At 43.1% G+C, this 16059-nt stretch overlaps 1 protein-coding gene across 1 annotated transcript; it reads right to left on the reverse strand.

Annotated features, from left to right (window-relative positions):
* Positions 1-46: 46 nt before the first annotated feature.
* DHRS7C (dehydrogenase/reductase 7C) lies at positions 47-15540 on the reverse strand. The gene is made up of 6 exons (XM_084838284.1): positions 15387-15540; positions 9455-9567; positions 6619-6829; positions 2956-3048; positions 1798-1953; positions 47-255 (listed from the first exon to the last, which is right to left on the reverse strand). The coding sequence occupies exons 1-6, from the start codon at positions 15538-15540 to the stop codon at positions 47-49; spliced, it is 936 nt and encodes a 311-aa protein (XP_084694410.1).
* Between the last annotated feature and the right edge of the window lie 519 nt (positions 15541-16059).

The following is a 16059-nucleotide window of genomic DNA, read 5'->3' on the forward strand; positions in this document are numbered from 1 at the left end:
AGGGCTTCTGGAAACCCTATTGCCAAGGCAGATGAGCTGGGTACAATCATTTGTCATCATCTATTTTCTGTTTTTCTTTCACTCCAGCAGCAACAACAGCAAAAAACAACTCTGGAAAGAAAGTGCGAATATAAACTGCTGCCTTTGCAATGGGATTTGCTATGAACACCTCCTGTTTCTTCCTGCTCACTGTTCGGAGAATTTCTTCTGCTACCTCCACTGGGTGGACACCGTTAGCCAGTTTTCTGCAAAAGACTGAAAATCAGACAGAGAGGAAAGCATTAAAGCATGTCCTCCCACTATTGGTGTGTGTCATTCTGTCTTCGCATTTATAACACAGCGTGAAACCAAACATGGATCAAAAGCAGTTTGTGGTGTAATCAGTTTTACAAGGAATTTTGAAAAGAACAGAAGAAAAAACATAGCAGGGTGTGCTGGAGATTAGGAGCACACATATGACCCAAAAGAACATGGATTTAAACATAAAATAAAAATGAAAACCTTCCAGCAGTGGTGAGGCATTGCTGAACAGGAATGGGTAGCCTTGCACAATTTTTGCACTTTCTAAAGGACAACATGATAAAAAGGAGATGTAAAACACATAGCACTTTGCATACTTTAAAAACTGCTCCAGCATCATGGCAGGAGGGAACGCAGTGAGCAGTTTAAATCTGCGTTTAAACGAGCTCAACTGCACTGGTGAAAGTGGACTTCCTTGTCCCTTCTCTTGGCTCTTCCTTTCCTCTAACCCTCTGAAAATGCTGTGCAGAGAGTCAGGAGACCCTGCTGAATGGGGTGAGCTGTGGTGAGGGAGAGGTGAGTCCCCAAAATCCAGTGGAGGGGCCTTCCACGATCCCAAATCCAACACTGGAGACAGCATTTTCTTTCTTTTTATGGTATTAGTGGCCATGTGAGAAGGGATGTGCATTAATCACAGTGATGTCACAAATATCCAGTAGGTTCCTATGACAGCGCACATATATCCATTACAGAAGTGCTGTTCGTACTGCTAGGAGTGAGCAGTATCTGATTTTCCAGGTACTTCTTCAACTGGTTTGCCCAAACCCACCACGGCAAGACAGAAGAAATGAATGAGTGTCCTCCTGTGGACGACAATAGATGGACAATCCCACACCCAGGTTTCTGAAAAGTCTGTACACAACCAAAAAATGAATTTCTGGTGAGCGGGCATGGACATGTTTTCTTAGATTCAGACTATAAACTCTCACTCATGCCTCTGCCACACCAAAGCTTGTTGATTCTGGATGCTTTAGAGGATATGTGTAACAGCCCAAGATCCTAACAGAGTGTTTTGCTGCTTCTCAGACTCGTCCTGCTTCTAAAAGTGTTTTCAATTTTTGTCAGCAAGATGATGTATGCCCCAATCATCTTTGTTTTCAGGCATAGATATTCTTATCTTCCACAAATTTGTCTTTAAAAAAAAACAGTTTCTACTGGTATGCAATTCACTCACTTCCCATGTGCGCAGCCTCCTCACTCTGTCATTGCATCTCCTTTCAGCTTCCCAACTTCACTGGCCTGTTCAGTTTTTTTCCTCTGCTGACCTCATCCCAGCTCATAGGAAGCTGCCTCATACTGAGTTAGACCAGACCATTGGTCCGTCTAGCCCAGTAATGTCAACACTGACTGGCAGCGGCTCTCCAGGGTTTCAGTTTTTCCAGCCCTACCTGGAGATGCTGAGGATTGAACCTGCGACCTTCTGCATGCAAAGCAGGTGCTCTACCATGGAGCTATGAGCCCCTCCATCCCCACTATAATTTGTTGTGTGAATCTTACATTTCCACATGGAGGCTTCCCAGTTGCTAGGCTGTGGTTGAAAATGGTATGAGCGTATGAAACTGGGAGTCACAGTACTGACACAAACACCAAATTCCTGCAGTTCTGCCCTCAAGCAATCAAAGAACCCCAGGGCTGCATGTTTTGAAGCAGCATCTAGGAGCAAAAGAGAGATAGTTTTATATAATGAAAAAGCAATATAAACAAACTATATGTAGTTATTAACACATTCCCCTCTCAGCTCTTCTAATATTTGAGCTCAGTGCTATCTGAGCTCAAATACACAGAAAAATAGAGCATCCCTCGAAGTCGCTTCTTTTAATCTGTCCATTATTGGAGCTCATTTCAGCACCAAAGAATAAAGTGGATGTCCCTCACTTTAGAACAGCTAACCTACCGAGCAGCCTATCATACAGGCATCCATTTTCATGGGGAGACTTCAAAACAACAACAACAATAACATTGATCTTGCAACTCTGCCAGGAATGAAAAGAAGATAATTTGAATGTTGACTGAAATGATTCATCCACGCCATTCTGGCCTGAAGGAAACACCCGGGGTCCTCAGGTCAATTATGACTTCTGATAAATATGGAGGAATTATGGTCAGTGGTGTAAGTGCTAAATTTTGAAGTGCAGGAGCTCATCCTGACAGTCCCAATAACCATGTTGCCCAAGGAAAGTACACAAATGCAGGAAGCTGTGTTGTTGATCCAGATCAACAAATCAGTTCTAGCAGTTTCTTCTCCACCAGCAGGTCTTTTGTAAAGATAATGGATCTTTATTGCCCATTCAAGATCAAGCCAAGCCAAAATACTTGGCAAGACAAGTAGAAGCAATATATTATTTCTGGGAAAATTCATTTCCCCCACTGGGGAGATTGCAGAGAGAACAGGGAATTCTGAGGTGGTGGGGAGGGCAGATGATGTCGGCATCCTTGCTAATAATAATTTTTTTTTAAGTGCCAGCGCTGCGTCCGTCTGAGCCCTGGCTCCACTACATCACTGACTATGGTGTGGCATGTGGCACAGCTGACACTGGCTTTTCCTCAATGAGCCTGAAGCTCTTTGGTTTAATGATTCACTGGCTTTTGTGAAGCCCACTAGCACCGTGTTTAACAGCCCATGCAATTAATGGTCAGTTAGATCCTTAAACTTACAGGCTGCACGAAAAGGTACTCCTAATTTCCCCTGGATGTTGTTGACTAGCACAACTTGTCCAGTTCTCCTGGAGATCATGTTGGGAATAAGAGCTGGGGGAGAAAGATGGCAGGAAATGAATTGTTAGATTCATTCTATAACCAGAGAGGTGTTTCTTATTTAAACTTAATCTCCGCCATTTCTTTGCATTGCCTATGAAATATTTGAGCCTTCATCGATCAATAAGAATCAGGATATATGAACTATATGATTGAAAAAACTCAAAAGTTATCTAATGCAACAACATGATGTGTAAGTAATCCACTGGTACTACCACTATGTCTACTTTTTAAATTGTATTCTGTACCAAAACAGATATGATTTTGTCCTTGCCCAGAGGTTTTACATTCTAGACTCTGGAAATGGTTATTTTGTTGTGGTTGTGGGGACAAATATGTGACTTGGCATTTGGGACTCAAATCCCACCTCTGCCTTGGACTCAGTTTCTCAGCCAAGCCACTTCTTTCTGAGCCTCATCAGTTTGCCTTCTATGAAATGGGTGTTGGAGCAGAAAACTGTGGGTTCAAAAGAGTGGTTTTGTGTTTTGGAACTCAGACCCCACCTCTGCCTTGTACTTAGGTTCTTGGGCAATTTAATTTTCTTTTGGCTTTACCAATTTGCCTTCTGGGAAATGGGTGTTTTGTAACTAGTCACATCCACCATGGCAGCCATTTTGTGGGGGCACCCATGACATGCTCTCAAAATGCCAACTGTGCCCATTGTCCCCAAAATGTTGGGGGGCCCTGTTCTTGAACAATGTCCCCCAACCTAATGTCCTTCAGATATTTTGGACTTCAGTGGCCATCAACCCCAGCTAGAATGGCCAATGGTTGGGAATGCTGGGAGTTGTAGTCCAAACATCTGGAGAGTACCAGGTTGGGGAAGGCTGTACTAGATAAACTAGATGAGAGGTGGAATGAAGGAACAAGGATTGCATAAGAAAACAAAAATTGCCTTGCTAGATCAGATTAAGGTCAAATATAGGAAGCTTAAAACAGGTCATATTCTTTATCCATCTAGCCCAGTATTGTCTTCTCTGAGTGAACCTCAGACCTTCGCCATGCAAAGCACATGCTCTTCTTTTTCCCATAACGTTTCCGGCTTCCTGCATGTGGCTGCAGATATCCTCGCAATAGTTCCCAATCTCTTTGTAAGTCATCTTCAGGTTTTGAAAATGTTTTTTAAAAGCAGCAACTAGATGTGCAAGCACACATGTATGTGTCCATCGCCTTGAAGCCACTTCATGTTCTCCTTGAGGAAGCAGATCTCTAAGAATTATAAATATCACTAGTGAACATAGGGTGCTGCCAGGAAGAGGGCTCCTAGCAATACCAATCAAAAGTAATTGTACAGCTGTTCTGTCTTTCCCTCCATTACATTTTTTTCTTTGGTAAGAAAAAAAGATAGAAGAAGTGGTAGGAAAACACCAGAGGATTACAAATAGAAGATGTCATCTGGATGCCATGTAAAATTCCATGAATGAGACAGGATGTTTGCACAATAAAAGTTCCAAGTGGAAGCACCCATGAATGCATGTTATGATCTGAACTTGGGTTAAGACCACTGGATTGGGAAGCACATTTCTGAGCAGTATGGGGGCATGCATGTATGTTGCGATCTGAAATTTAGCATTAGGAGGATTTGGGAGGGGACTCATTGTCCACAGTTTCCCACTGTTGTGCATGAGCTTACATTCCAACTCGCTTCGCACACTGGCTATCATGAAAGAGATCGTGACTGCTCTCCCTGCAAGCAGGAGCAACTGAGCAACCCATGGATCTTCTGTCCGTGGATTTGTTAGCATCATTTGTGAACTAGGAACTTTGGCTTGTCTCTTCTCTAACAAAGCAGAGGAAGAACTCAGTAACAAATTTTGGGTTACTTCTCTGGTTGTTGGGTGAAAGACTAACCAGGGCCCCTGATTCACACATAACACTAACCAAACCATGAATGGAAAGTTGGTGGGTTGTTTAGCCACTCCCACTTGCAGTAGGAGTGAGTGGGCTTGTTCAAGATAGCCAAGATTATTATTTTTTTACTTCTGGATTATTGTGAGGTGTGAACCAGGCCATTCAGTTACTGTTTTTTCCCCCTGACAAAACCAAGTGCCACATATCTAAGACACTTTCCTACAAAAACAGATGGATAATCTTTGCACCAAAATCTGTACATCACATGTATCTGTGGCATCTGGAGTCTTTCTCCAGCTGGATTGCCAGATCCCTCCAGGACCTCACTAGAAGGGCACAAAGGTGTAAGCCATTAGCTGAAAATTAATGAGGAATCCCAGTAGGTTAGATTGAGCCCCTGGACTACCAACTAAACAGCCTCACTCCACACTCAGGATTCTCCTACGAGATTAGTTCATAGCACATAAACAACTGTGGTATGTCGCAGTCAGAGAAGGATCGAAAAAGGAGCAGTATGCTAAAAGTAACTTTGTGACAAGGGATTGCAGTGAAGTATAGCCAGAATCATAATCATAGAATGTTAGAGTTGGAAGGGTCCTTGGAGGTCAACTCGTCAGGATTCTTGCAACTAGAGCATCCCTTGCAGAGCAGATGACTATCCAGTCTTTGCTTAAATACCTCCAGAGAAGGATTGCCCACCCACCCCCTGAACAGAAGCTAGGTGATTTCCAGCAAGTTAATCATGCCACTGATATGGTACTAGGAAAATCAACAGTCTTCAGTAGTAGCGAATGAAAAGGGAAATGTTCCTGCCGGTTCTCCAGAATTCCCATTCACTAACCAAGCTCTCCTCAAAACCCACCTTTTCCAGGAAGTCTCTAGCATAACCCCCCACTGCAACAAAGTGTGTGTGTGTAAATGAAGCAATTACATGTTCTTTACCTGTTTATCCCTCTGTCGAATTGTAGATTGTAATGTCCTCATAGTGTAGTTAATAGTAGTGGCTACAGTAGTAGTAGTAACAAGAATTACAATGACTATTTTGTATAATTGGATACAAACGTCTAGCATTAATAGTCACTGATACTGACCAAGGTGCAGTGTGAACAGCATCAGCTTTTCTTGGGACATATCCTAGGGGAAAGGCTGGTTCAAATACAACTTTATATTATTCATCTTCTGGAGGTCATAAGCTTTTGTTATCTTCATATCTGTACAGTGCCTAGCTTGCTACTGACATTAAGTAAATAGCTTTAGTAAAGTGGAATGAGTCCAGCTAATATGAAGCACTTTTAATTCCCATCAATATCAATGTGTGATAAGCACATGCATACCAGTGGGGCTTAAAAGTGCTTACCTTTGGTCGAATCACACCAAATACTAGTAGTCATTACACAGTAAGGACATATTGCACCATGGATATTATTCCCTCTCATCAGGGAGTCTTGGGAACTGTAGTACTGTGAGGAGGCTACGGATAATTAGAAAAAATTTGATGACTCAGTAACTATCATCAAGCTACAATTCCCAGGATTCTTTGGGAAAAGCCATGACAGTTAAATAACTTAAAACTGATACAAGCTAGTAGTATGGATGTGCCTAATCTGTATTAACCAGCTACTCCAATGGGGAAAATGTAGCAAAAGTGTGTCCCATCCAATGCCCCATCTTTAAGGAGAAACAAAAGGATCTTAAGGAAGCTGTTCCAAATACCTTTGGTGAGAGTTATAGGCCCAAAATAGTTGGTATCCATAATCTTTTTGTCAAGTTCCAGTGAGATATTCTGCACTGGCCCCTTCACTTTCATGCTAGCATTGTTGATGAGTATATCCACACATCCATAGCAATCCAGGATTTCTTTAGCTGCATCTTGGATGCAGTTTATGTCAGAGAGATCTAGAAGGACAAGCTTCGGTGTAAATGTCTATAAAAGAAGCAATATTTTGTTACTGCAGTATGCCATATTTGTAAGACAGAGCTGTTTCCACTTTTTTTTGAAGGGCAAGATGTTACACTTCCATAAATGATATTTTTTAAATATGGTAAGTGGTATATAAATATTAATAAAAATAATAAGTGTTAGACAGTAGCTCAATGCATGGAACACAAAGGAACACATAACATCCAACTGGTCATCCTTGTGCACAGTACAAGAACTAGAGTTTACTAGATGAGATTAACACAGTACAAACCCAGGAATTCACTCATATGAACACTACAGTATGAGCCAAGGAATTAGCAGCAATTCCTTTGATAAAAGTGGCACTGTTGGTTATTGGGTGGATATAAAATATAATACATACATACATACAATGTTCCCAGGCATTGTGGCTACTGCTGCTGACTGTATCCAAGATTGCCCAGTTGTCACTTTGCATATCCATCTGAGATCATACCCATAGATACTTACATGGACAAAATATACATTATGTGAACTCACCCTTTAAAGAAAGCAGTATAATTCACTCAGTCATGTATTTATTCATCCATTCATTAAAAACATTTCTAGACTACCCTTCATCTTAATGGATTTCAGGATGGCGTACAATAATAAAAATGCAATTTAATAAAAACAACATATCATCATCCTTCATGTAACATAAAACGTAGAGACAACAAAACTATAAAACTGTAGACAGAGGCAATAAAAGTAATTTAAAATGCCTGGATAAATGAGTATGTCTTGACCTGGTGCCGAAAATATTGTAATGCATGTTATTGTGGATTGCCCACACACATGTACGTGTGTGTGTGTGTGTGTGTGTGTGTGTGACACAGAGAGAGAGAGAGAGAGAAAGAGATCTTGCAGTTATTTTAAAATTTAGTGATACCCACACCTACATTTTTCTGAATCTCCGTCTTACAATATGTGGTCCATTTCTTCAGCAATCTGTTTCTTAACAGTATTTGCATTTATTGTCCCAAACTGAGACAGTTCGTGAATTTCTTACCCATAATAACAAAGACATTTTGCTGCCACAGTTTATACTGTTAGGAGATAATGTTTTTATGTATATGATATGTGTTAACAATAATGTAAATAATGGGGAGGAGGAGACATTTTGCTGCCTGATGTGAAGGACAGGATGGCGTGTGCAAGTGCGCGCACACACACACCATTTTGCAGACAGAAACTGACTGGACCGGCAATTGAATCTTACTTCAAAACTGTGGATGGGACAGCATCTTCCACCACACCTGAAGGCAGCAGGCTAGCTTGGGGGGTGCAGGGCAGGATGAGTGGTGCACACAGCTCTGTCCTGCATCAACTCACTGCCAATAGCGTAATGGTACATTTTGAAGTGCAGGTGCTCATCATGACAGCCTGCAAGGGGAGGCCAAAAATGCAGGCAGCTGTGTTGATCTGTATCAACAAACCAGTTCTAGCAGTTTTCATCTCCACCAGGAGCAGATCTTTGGTAAAGCTAATGAGTCTTAATTGCCCCTTCAAGACCAGACCACCCCCAAATACTTTGCATTACAACATAATATATTGTTCTGAGGAAAATGCATTTCCCTCACAGCTACTGCTCAGAGGGAACAGGGAATTCTGAGGGGGATGGCAGGTGATGCCAGTGTCCCTGCTGATAAAAAGGTGCTGGTGCTGCCGCCCTGCGAGCCCTGGCTCCACTACACCACCGCCACTCATTCACCACCCTCCCTGGTGCCTGCTTGCTGCCTGCTCAAACAAATCTCCAATGCAGCAGCAGTGGGGCCACCGTGAGTCATGTGAGAAGAGCAATGCATGCACATGTACGATGTCTGCTGGAGTGTGCATGGCCTGGGAGGGCAGTCTGTCTGTTTGTTCACTCGGCCAGGGGCCTTTCCCAATAGTGCAGTCTGTGACATGTTGGGAAAGGCGACTAGGCAAGACAGACAGACAGCCCAGGCTAACAACAAGCATGCATCAACACCTCCAGGCTCTAGCTGAAGAGGTGATGAGAACAGCTGGAGGAGGGGGCTCAGGAGGAACAGCTGGGGAGGCTGTCACTGCCTCCTCAGCCTCCACCCCACCCCCTTAAGGATCGCCTCATGGTGCCTAATGGCAGGTGTGGCCCTGCATAGTAAATTTATGAGACAGAACATTTTAGTTTAGACGTAGTCCCCTGGACTGCAAGGAGGTCAAATCAGTCCATCCTCAAGGAAATCAACCTTGAGTGCTCATTGGAAGGACAGATAGTGAAGCTGAAGCTCCAATATTTTGGCCACCTAATGCAGAGAGAAAATTCCCTGGAAAAGACCCTGATGCTGGGAAAGATTGAAGGCAAAAGGAGAAGGGGACGGCAGAGGTATGAGATGGCTAGATAGCATCACCGATGCAATGGATATGGACTTGAGCACACTCCGGGAGAGAGCGGAGGACAGGAAGGCCTGGCGTGCTATGGTCCATGGGGTCACGAAGAGTCGGACACGACTTAATGACTGAACAACAACAAGTGACAAAAAGGTATGTGCATGCCTATTCTGTATCAACTGCCTGTCTTTTTCATGCAGAAAGATCTTGTTATCTTTACACAGATCGTTAAGGTATGTAGTACAGCGTACTTACTGCAGTCGGGTCAGCCACGCTACTTAAAGCATCGTAAAGAGCTTCTAATTTGTCCACATGTTTGCCACATAGCACTAGCCTGGCTCCGCCTGCGTGAAATACTCGTGAGCATTCTGGAAGAGAAACCAAGGGATTAATGAGGATTAATGAGGAAAGCAATGCACTTGTATCCTTGATTTGAAACAAATGGGGAAATCAGTCTTCCCACCCACCCCAACAGTCATACTCATACACACACACACACACACACACACACACACACCATTGGTTATATTGGAAATACTGAATCTTCAGATAGCTAAGAAAATGCACCATATACTCTGGTTACAAGAACCCATAAACTGCATAGATAAGCAGAGCGGCACCTACGTTTGCTCACAAACTGATTCCATGAGATGCTGTGTGTCATACAGGGTGCAAGAACTGGCAAGCCAATGCAGTCGCACCAGTTGGGAGGGATGCTGTGCTGGCTGGGAGAAAATCATGATGTGTTAACAAGCAGATCTTCCATTATAAATAGCAGTGATGGAGATAAGCAAAGCTGTTATGCAAAATAGAAATTGACACATTGGAAGCATGGCGCAGAATGAATTGTCACTAGAGGTAACTCACCTATGTACCATCGAAAATACCTTTCCGCTATCATGGAATCAGGTACATTGGCATTACCTTGAGCACCATATAGGAGTAAGGAAGACCAAACTGCCTTACCTGGGATGCTACTGTAGTGACAGTGATGCAAACGTACACACATATATGTAGAATCAGGGTGTTAGGCCACAATCCGAAACCAGTTACTTCAGAAAAGTTCCATTAATTTAAATGAAACTATCCCAGAATTAATTGTTGGTGGATTACACCATTTAGACCCATAGATTTTTGTGGCACTAATTAAAATATAACTGGCTTTTGGATAATATTATAAACATTGCTTCAACTAGTTGGGCACGCCTGTGTGCCTCTTATATGCCAGTCTAGGTGGGGTTTTAAAGACCCTTCCTTCCCATTCCTTCCCACTTTTGGACAAGAAGCAATAGGTTCAAGCAGCAACAAAGAAGATTTAGGTTGGATGTTAAGAACATTACCAAACTGTAAGAATGGTTGGGAAATGGAATACATCGTCCAGAATTTAAAGGGGCAACTGAAAGAGAATTTATTGGTATAACGTAGCTCTAGGTCAGAATGTACTCCAGGTCAGAGTAGGGAACTGCTGGCCTCCAGGTCAGATCTGGCCCACAGCGCTTTCCCACCCACATTATGGTCTCCCCTCCTTGGCCCCATTCCCTCCTCTGCATCTTCACAATTCTCCCTGTGTTTCTATGCGGGGGGGGGGGGGAGGAAGGGAAGGATGCTTCCAGATGGAGGGTTACCAATCAAAAATATATTTTGCAGCTATTCCATCTTTTCCTTCTTAATGGGATCAAAGTGGAAGATGATGTCATCTTGAGCCCCACTCCCCCATCAATTTCTGTGAACGCAGAAGGGGACTGCATGATAAAAGCCTCATCTAGAAGCACCTGAAGTCTCTTCCTCCCCGTTCAGCACAGAGGCCAAGCAAGCTGCCAAAGGACAGCCAAAGAAGCCAGAGCAAAATCTTCCCCTGCTCCAGCACTGCTGTACAGTGGGGAGGAAGAGAAACATCATTCTCCCCTCCAAGCATGGAAATGCAGCAGGATGCCAGAGCAGGAACAGATCACTTTTGCTCGGCCTCTGCTCTGGCAGCTCACTTGGCATCCATGATGGGTGCAGAGAAAGAGGCTTCTCTTCCTCCCTGGCCAGCATGGAGATGAGGTGGGGTGCATGCTCCATGGGGAACACCCACCTCAAGGCACAGCGAGTGCCTTGCAGTGGCAGCTCCCGAAGTTCCACCCTTCACCTTCACATTGAGAAATGCAGGAGGGGAGAAAAGTTTGGGAGCTGCTGCTTCAAGGTCCTCGAGGTGCATGTATGAGAATGGATGGGTGTGTGAGTGAGTGACTGGGAGGGAGGAGGAGGTGGTGATGACCTTAATAGAAGAAGAGATAAAGAGTTTGCGTTGGCTCTGGCCACACCTACTGCTGACTTTGACCTTACTCACCACCAGCATGCGACCCTGACAGATTACCCTCTCAGGGAATGAGGCCCTCAGCAGAAAAAAATGTTCCCCACCCCTACTCTAAGTAATCCTGCCATTTCAATAGGTCTTTTTCAACTCAATAATTAGAAAAAGAAGAATTAATTACAAAGGAACAGTTTCTACACACACACACACACGCACGCACACACACACGCACACACACACACCCTTCTAATAGTAAATTCAAGTGGTGAGTGCTGATGGCTTTGTAGACAAAATAAGGCTACTGAGAAACAAAAGGGGAGTATCAACATACTCAGAGGAGTACAGAAAACAAAACCTAAGAGGCAACTTTCACAAAAAAGAGGACTGAGCATGCTCAGTAGTTAATGATAGACAAATCTGTCAATTCTGGTTTCTCTCAATTTCTCATTTTTCCTATCCTAAATTTAGTTCATCCCAAACACTGAGATTTAAAAAGAAGTTTGCATGAAAATGTGAAAGCATTTTGTCCCCTTTTCTCCTAATACATGCATTTTTGTATGGAATTTTGCCTAATATACACATATTTTGCAAACAATTTCCCCAAAATAATGCATTTCGAATAATATTTTGAATGATACGGCATTTTGGTGTGCATTCCCCTGTTATAGGTGTTTTTGTATGCATTTTTTGATTGGCATACTCCATTGCAAAATTTGGAGAAGTGCACATTTTGAAGCATAACTGAGTTTTGGTATGCGTTTTGGTTTGAAAGAGCGAAATTAGATAAGTTCTCATTAAAATGCGTACCAAACATATTTCTCCCCCATCCCTATCAGTAGCCCCAGAATATTGAATTGACACTTGGAAAGGAAAACCAAGAAACCAGGGGTTGGGGGGAATGGAATAGAGTATTCTGAAGACATGAATGGAACCCTGAACAGGAGCACTTTATTTATTTATTAAATTTATTAATCACCCATCTGGCTGGTCACCCAGCCACTCTGAGCGATGTACAATAATAAAAACAGTTTAAAACAATAAAATTCTACATTAAAAACATCATATTTCTAAAAATACCCTAACCCACCCCAAATGCCTGCCTGAACAACCAGGTTTTTAATGCATGGTGGAAGCTCATTAAAGAGGGGGCATGGCGGAGTTCCCTAGGGAGGGAGTTCCACAGAGTGGGGGCCACCACAGAGAAAGCCCTCTCCCTCCTCCTCACCAGTCTAGCTGTCTGGGCTGATGGGACAGAGAGAAGGCCATCTGAGGCTGATCTTGTTAAGCGGCCTGTCTGGTGCTGCTGGAGGCGCTCCTTAAGATAGGTTGGGCCGGAACCATATAGGGTTTTAAAGGTCAAAAACAACACCCAGAAAACAACTGGTAACCAGTGCAACTCCTTCAGCACTGGAGTGATGTGATCTCACTGGCAGCTGCCTTTAATCAGGTGAGACGCCGCATTCTGTTCCAGCAGCAGCTTCCGAACCGTCTTCAAAGGTAACCCCATATAGAGCGCATTACATTAGTCTAGACGAGAGGAGACCAGGGCATGTACTACCGATGGGAGCAGATGGTGGGGAAGGTAGGGGCGCAGCCGCCATATCAGATGGAGTTGGTACAGTGCTGTCCGGCTCACAGCTGACACCTGAGCCTCCATGGACAGCTGGGAGTCCAAAATGACCCCCAGGCTGCAGACCTAGTCTTTCAAGGGTAGCCATACCCCATTCAACGCCAGGTCAACATCCCCCAACCTATTCTTGTCTCCCACCAAAAGTACCTCAGTCTTGTCAGGGTTCGGGTTCAGCTTATTCCTCCCCATACAGTCACTCACCATCTCCAGACACTTGGACAGGGATTCTACGGCCAACCTTGGTGAAGATTTGAACGAGAGGTAGAGCTACATGTCATCCGCATATTGATGACACTGTACCCCAAACCTCCTGATGATAGCCCTCAGCGGCTTCATATAGATGTTAAATAGCATCAGGGAGAGGATGGAATCCTGTGGTACCCCACACGTAAGCAGCCACGGGTCCGAAACCTCCTCTCCCGGTGCTACCCTCTGGTACCTGCCGGAGAGGAAGGACTGGAACCACTGTAATATGGTGTCTCCAATTAATTTTAGGCATTAAGGATACATTGCAACATTTTCTTGCAGGTGCCATGTGTGTGTGTGTGTGTGTGTGTAGTCAGCCTAGCATTAATTTCTCACAATGTTATTATCATCCTTTGTCTGCATTTTCTCTCCCCCCTCCCCCCCCACCTGAAGATTCGCTACATCCTCCACTCTTAATCCAGGTACAGCTCCAGTAAATGCAGAGATGTGCAAGCCCAGTATCATGGGGATGGAAGCCAGGTAATCTCATTTTGCTCCATATCTTCATACACTTCCCCAACTGCATCTGCCAAATGGTGCATATGAGCCATGGTGATTTCTCAGTTGACATCTCCTGTTTCCACCCCCTGGCAGGGAACAGAGCAGCAAACATACCAGATAATGCCATGCTGCTGAGGTGGATCACTTTCCATTCCCCTGATACTCTCTGCATCTATGAAACCATCCATTAACCAAATCTCCACTGAATCTCCACAAGGCCTTCACCTCAAGGCCTGCAAACAATTTCATTTCAAGATAACCTTTTGCATGCCAGTTTATTAGTCCCAGACTAAAGCTCAGCACTGGTGCATAATTTATGGATTACAGAAATAGTCTATTTATACCACCTTGCTGCCATCTGATAGTTACTGTATGTGCAATTAGATCTCACCACTACAGCATAGCCATCCTGCTATAAATAGATCCATTTATTTCATCTAAGATGTACTGTTTGGTGAGGCAGCTTTTTAACTAATTATAAATCCACCTGAGTGTCATGCCTCCCAGACCATATTGTAGTATCAGAATGTTGCATGTGGACGTGGTTTTCCCAAGAAATAGAACACAGCTTTTATTGCTCATTCAGTTGTGCATAAGACATGCATATTTTCTCTAAAGGGGGATTCTAAAAGTCAGCACTAACAATTAATCCATACATTTTTGCAATGAGAAAGACCCCGTCTATGTTACAGAATCAGATAGGCAAGGTAGACTCATTTACATGTATGCACATATAACTTGTGGACATACATTTTCCCCACTCCTTGCCACATGTGTTAACAGAACTTCAAAAACAAAACTATTCACTGTCTGTAGCTTTCCTAACTTATTTCATTGCAACATTTTGATTTCTGCAGAATTTTGAATTTGTTTCAGGATGCAATGGAGGAGAAAGAATAGATTGGCCACTGGAGGGGAATATTTGAGCTGAAGCAACAGAACACAAACTGTATGATGTAGGAAAGAACAGGAAAGAATATAGATACAGGTAGATAGGACTAAACTGAGTAACTAAGGTCACAATCCTATGCATGTTTAGACAGAAAAAGGTACTACAACTCCCAGCATTCCCCAGCCACCAATTAGCTGCATTGTGAGCAGGGGGTTGGACTAGATGGTCTCCAAGATCCCTTCCAACTCTATGGTTCTGTGATTTTAATAATACCACTGAGAGGATGCATCTACACACACACACACACACACACACACACACACTGTTTCCCCATAGTTCCCCATAGTGCTAAAGCCCTGGCTCCCAATCAGAATGTTTGGTTTCTGAGTGTTTATAACCCTCACATTTCCATGTTTTCATTTATCATGAGGTCTAGAAATTCTCTGTTTCCCTTTAATGAATGCTAAGATTCTTAGGATTCTGTGTGTTTCACATGCCAGAAGATGTGATTCCAAGTGGCATACCCTAGCCACAGCTATTCAAATTTCTAGAACTTGTGTGTTGGTGTCCATGTTCGTGTGGTCACACTATAGGATATTATTCATTTGCTGCACCTACTTACCCTTGCCCACACCGGAGAGAGCATCAGTGATCACAACAACTTTGCTCCGCACAGCAGATTTTGACATCAGCTGAACAACTGTCCGATAAATATATACAATCCCACTGATTCCAACCACGAGCAGTGGGAGAATTAGTACAGCCAGGACACCCATTTTCACCTGGCAGAAAGGAGAACAAACTGAGGTGGCAGAGGACATTCATCATGTTTGCCACAAAAACATGTATGTTCTTTTACATCAAATAAAGGCAAGCAAGTAAGAGAACTGGTAACACATTAGGTATCCCAAGCCAATGTCTGAATTCTCATAAAATGTTATTTATTCATCTATCAATGCACATGGAGGTTTACAAAACTCCACAAAAGCAATTATCTGCTTTGGAAACTCAGGGTTTTCAACTGAATCCACACAAAGCAAAATTTTTTTTGTCTTGCAAAATTAAGATTCAGGAGTATGACACAACCTTATGCTAAAATCATGTTAAGTTAATTTCCTTACTGCCTATTATATATTATGAACATATTTGTGGCCAGTACTGCTACAGGTTAAAATGGATGCAAGGGTCAAATCACTTTCACTGATGCAAGAAAAAAAGAAGGACGGGATCTTGCTATATTTCTTACTGAAAGAAGAAAGGCAAAAAGCAAAGCTTCGGAGGAAATCATTTGACAT

Source organism: Heloderma suspectum, chromosome 2 (genome assembly GCF_057233095.1).
Source record: "Heloderma suspectum isolate Gila_16-S chromosome 2, 16-S_ref, whole genome shotgun sequence".
Classification (NCBI taxonomy): domain Eukaryota; kingdom Metazoa; phylum Chordata; class Lepidosauria; order Squamata; family Helodermatidae; genus Heloderma; species Heloderma suspectum.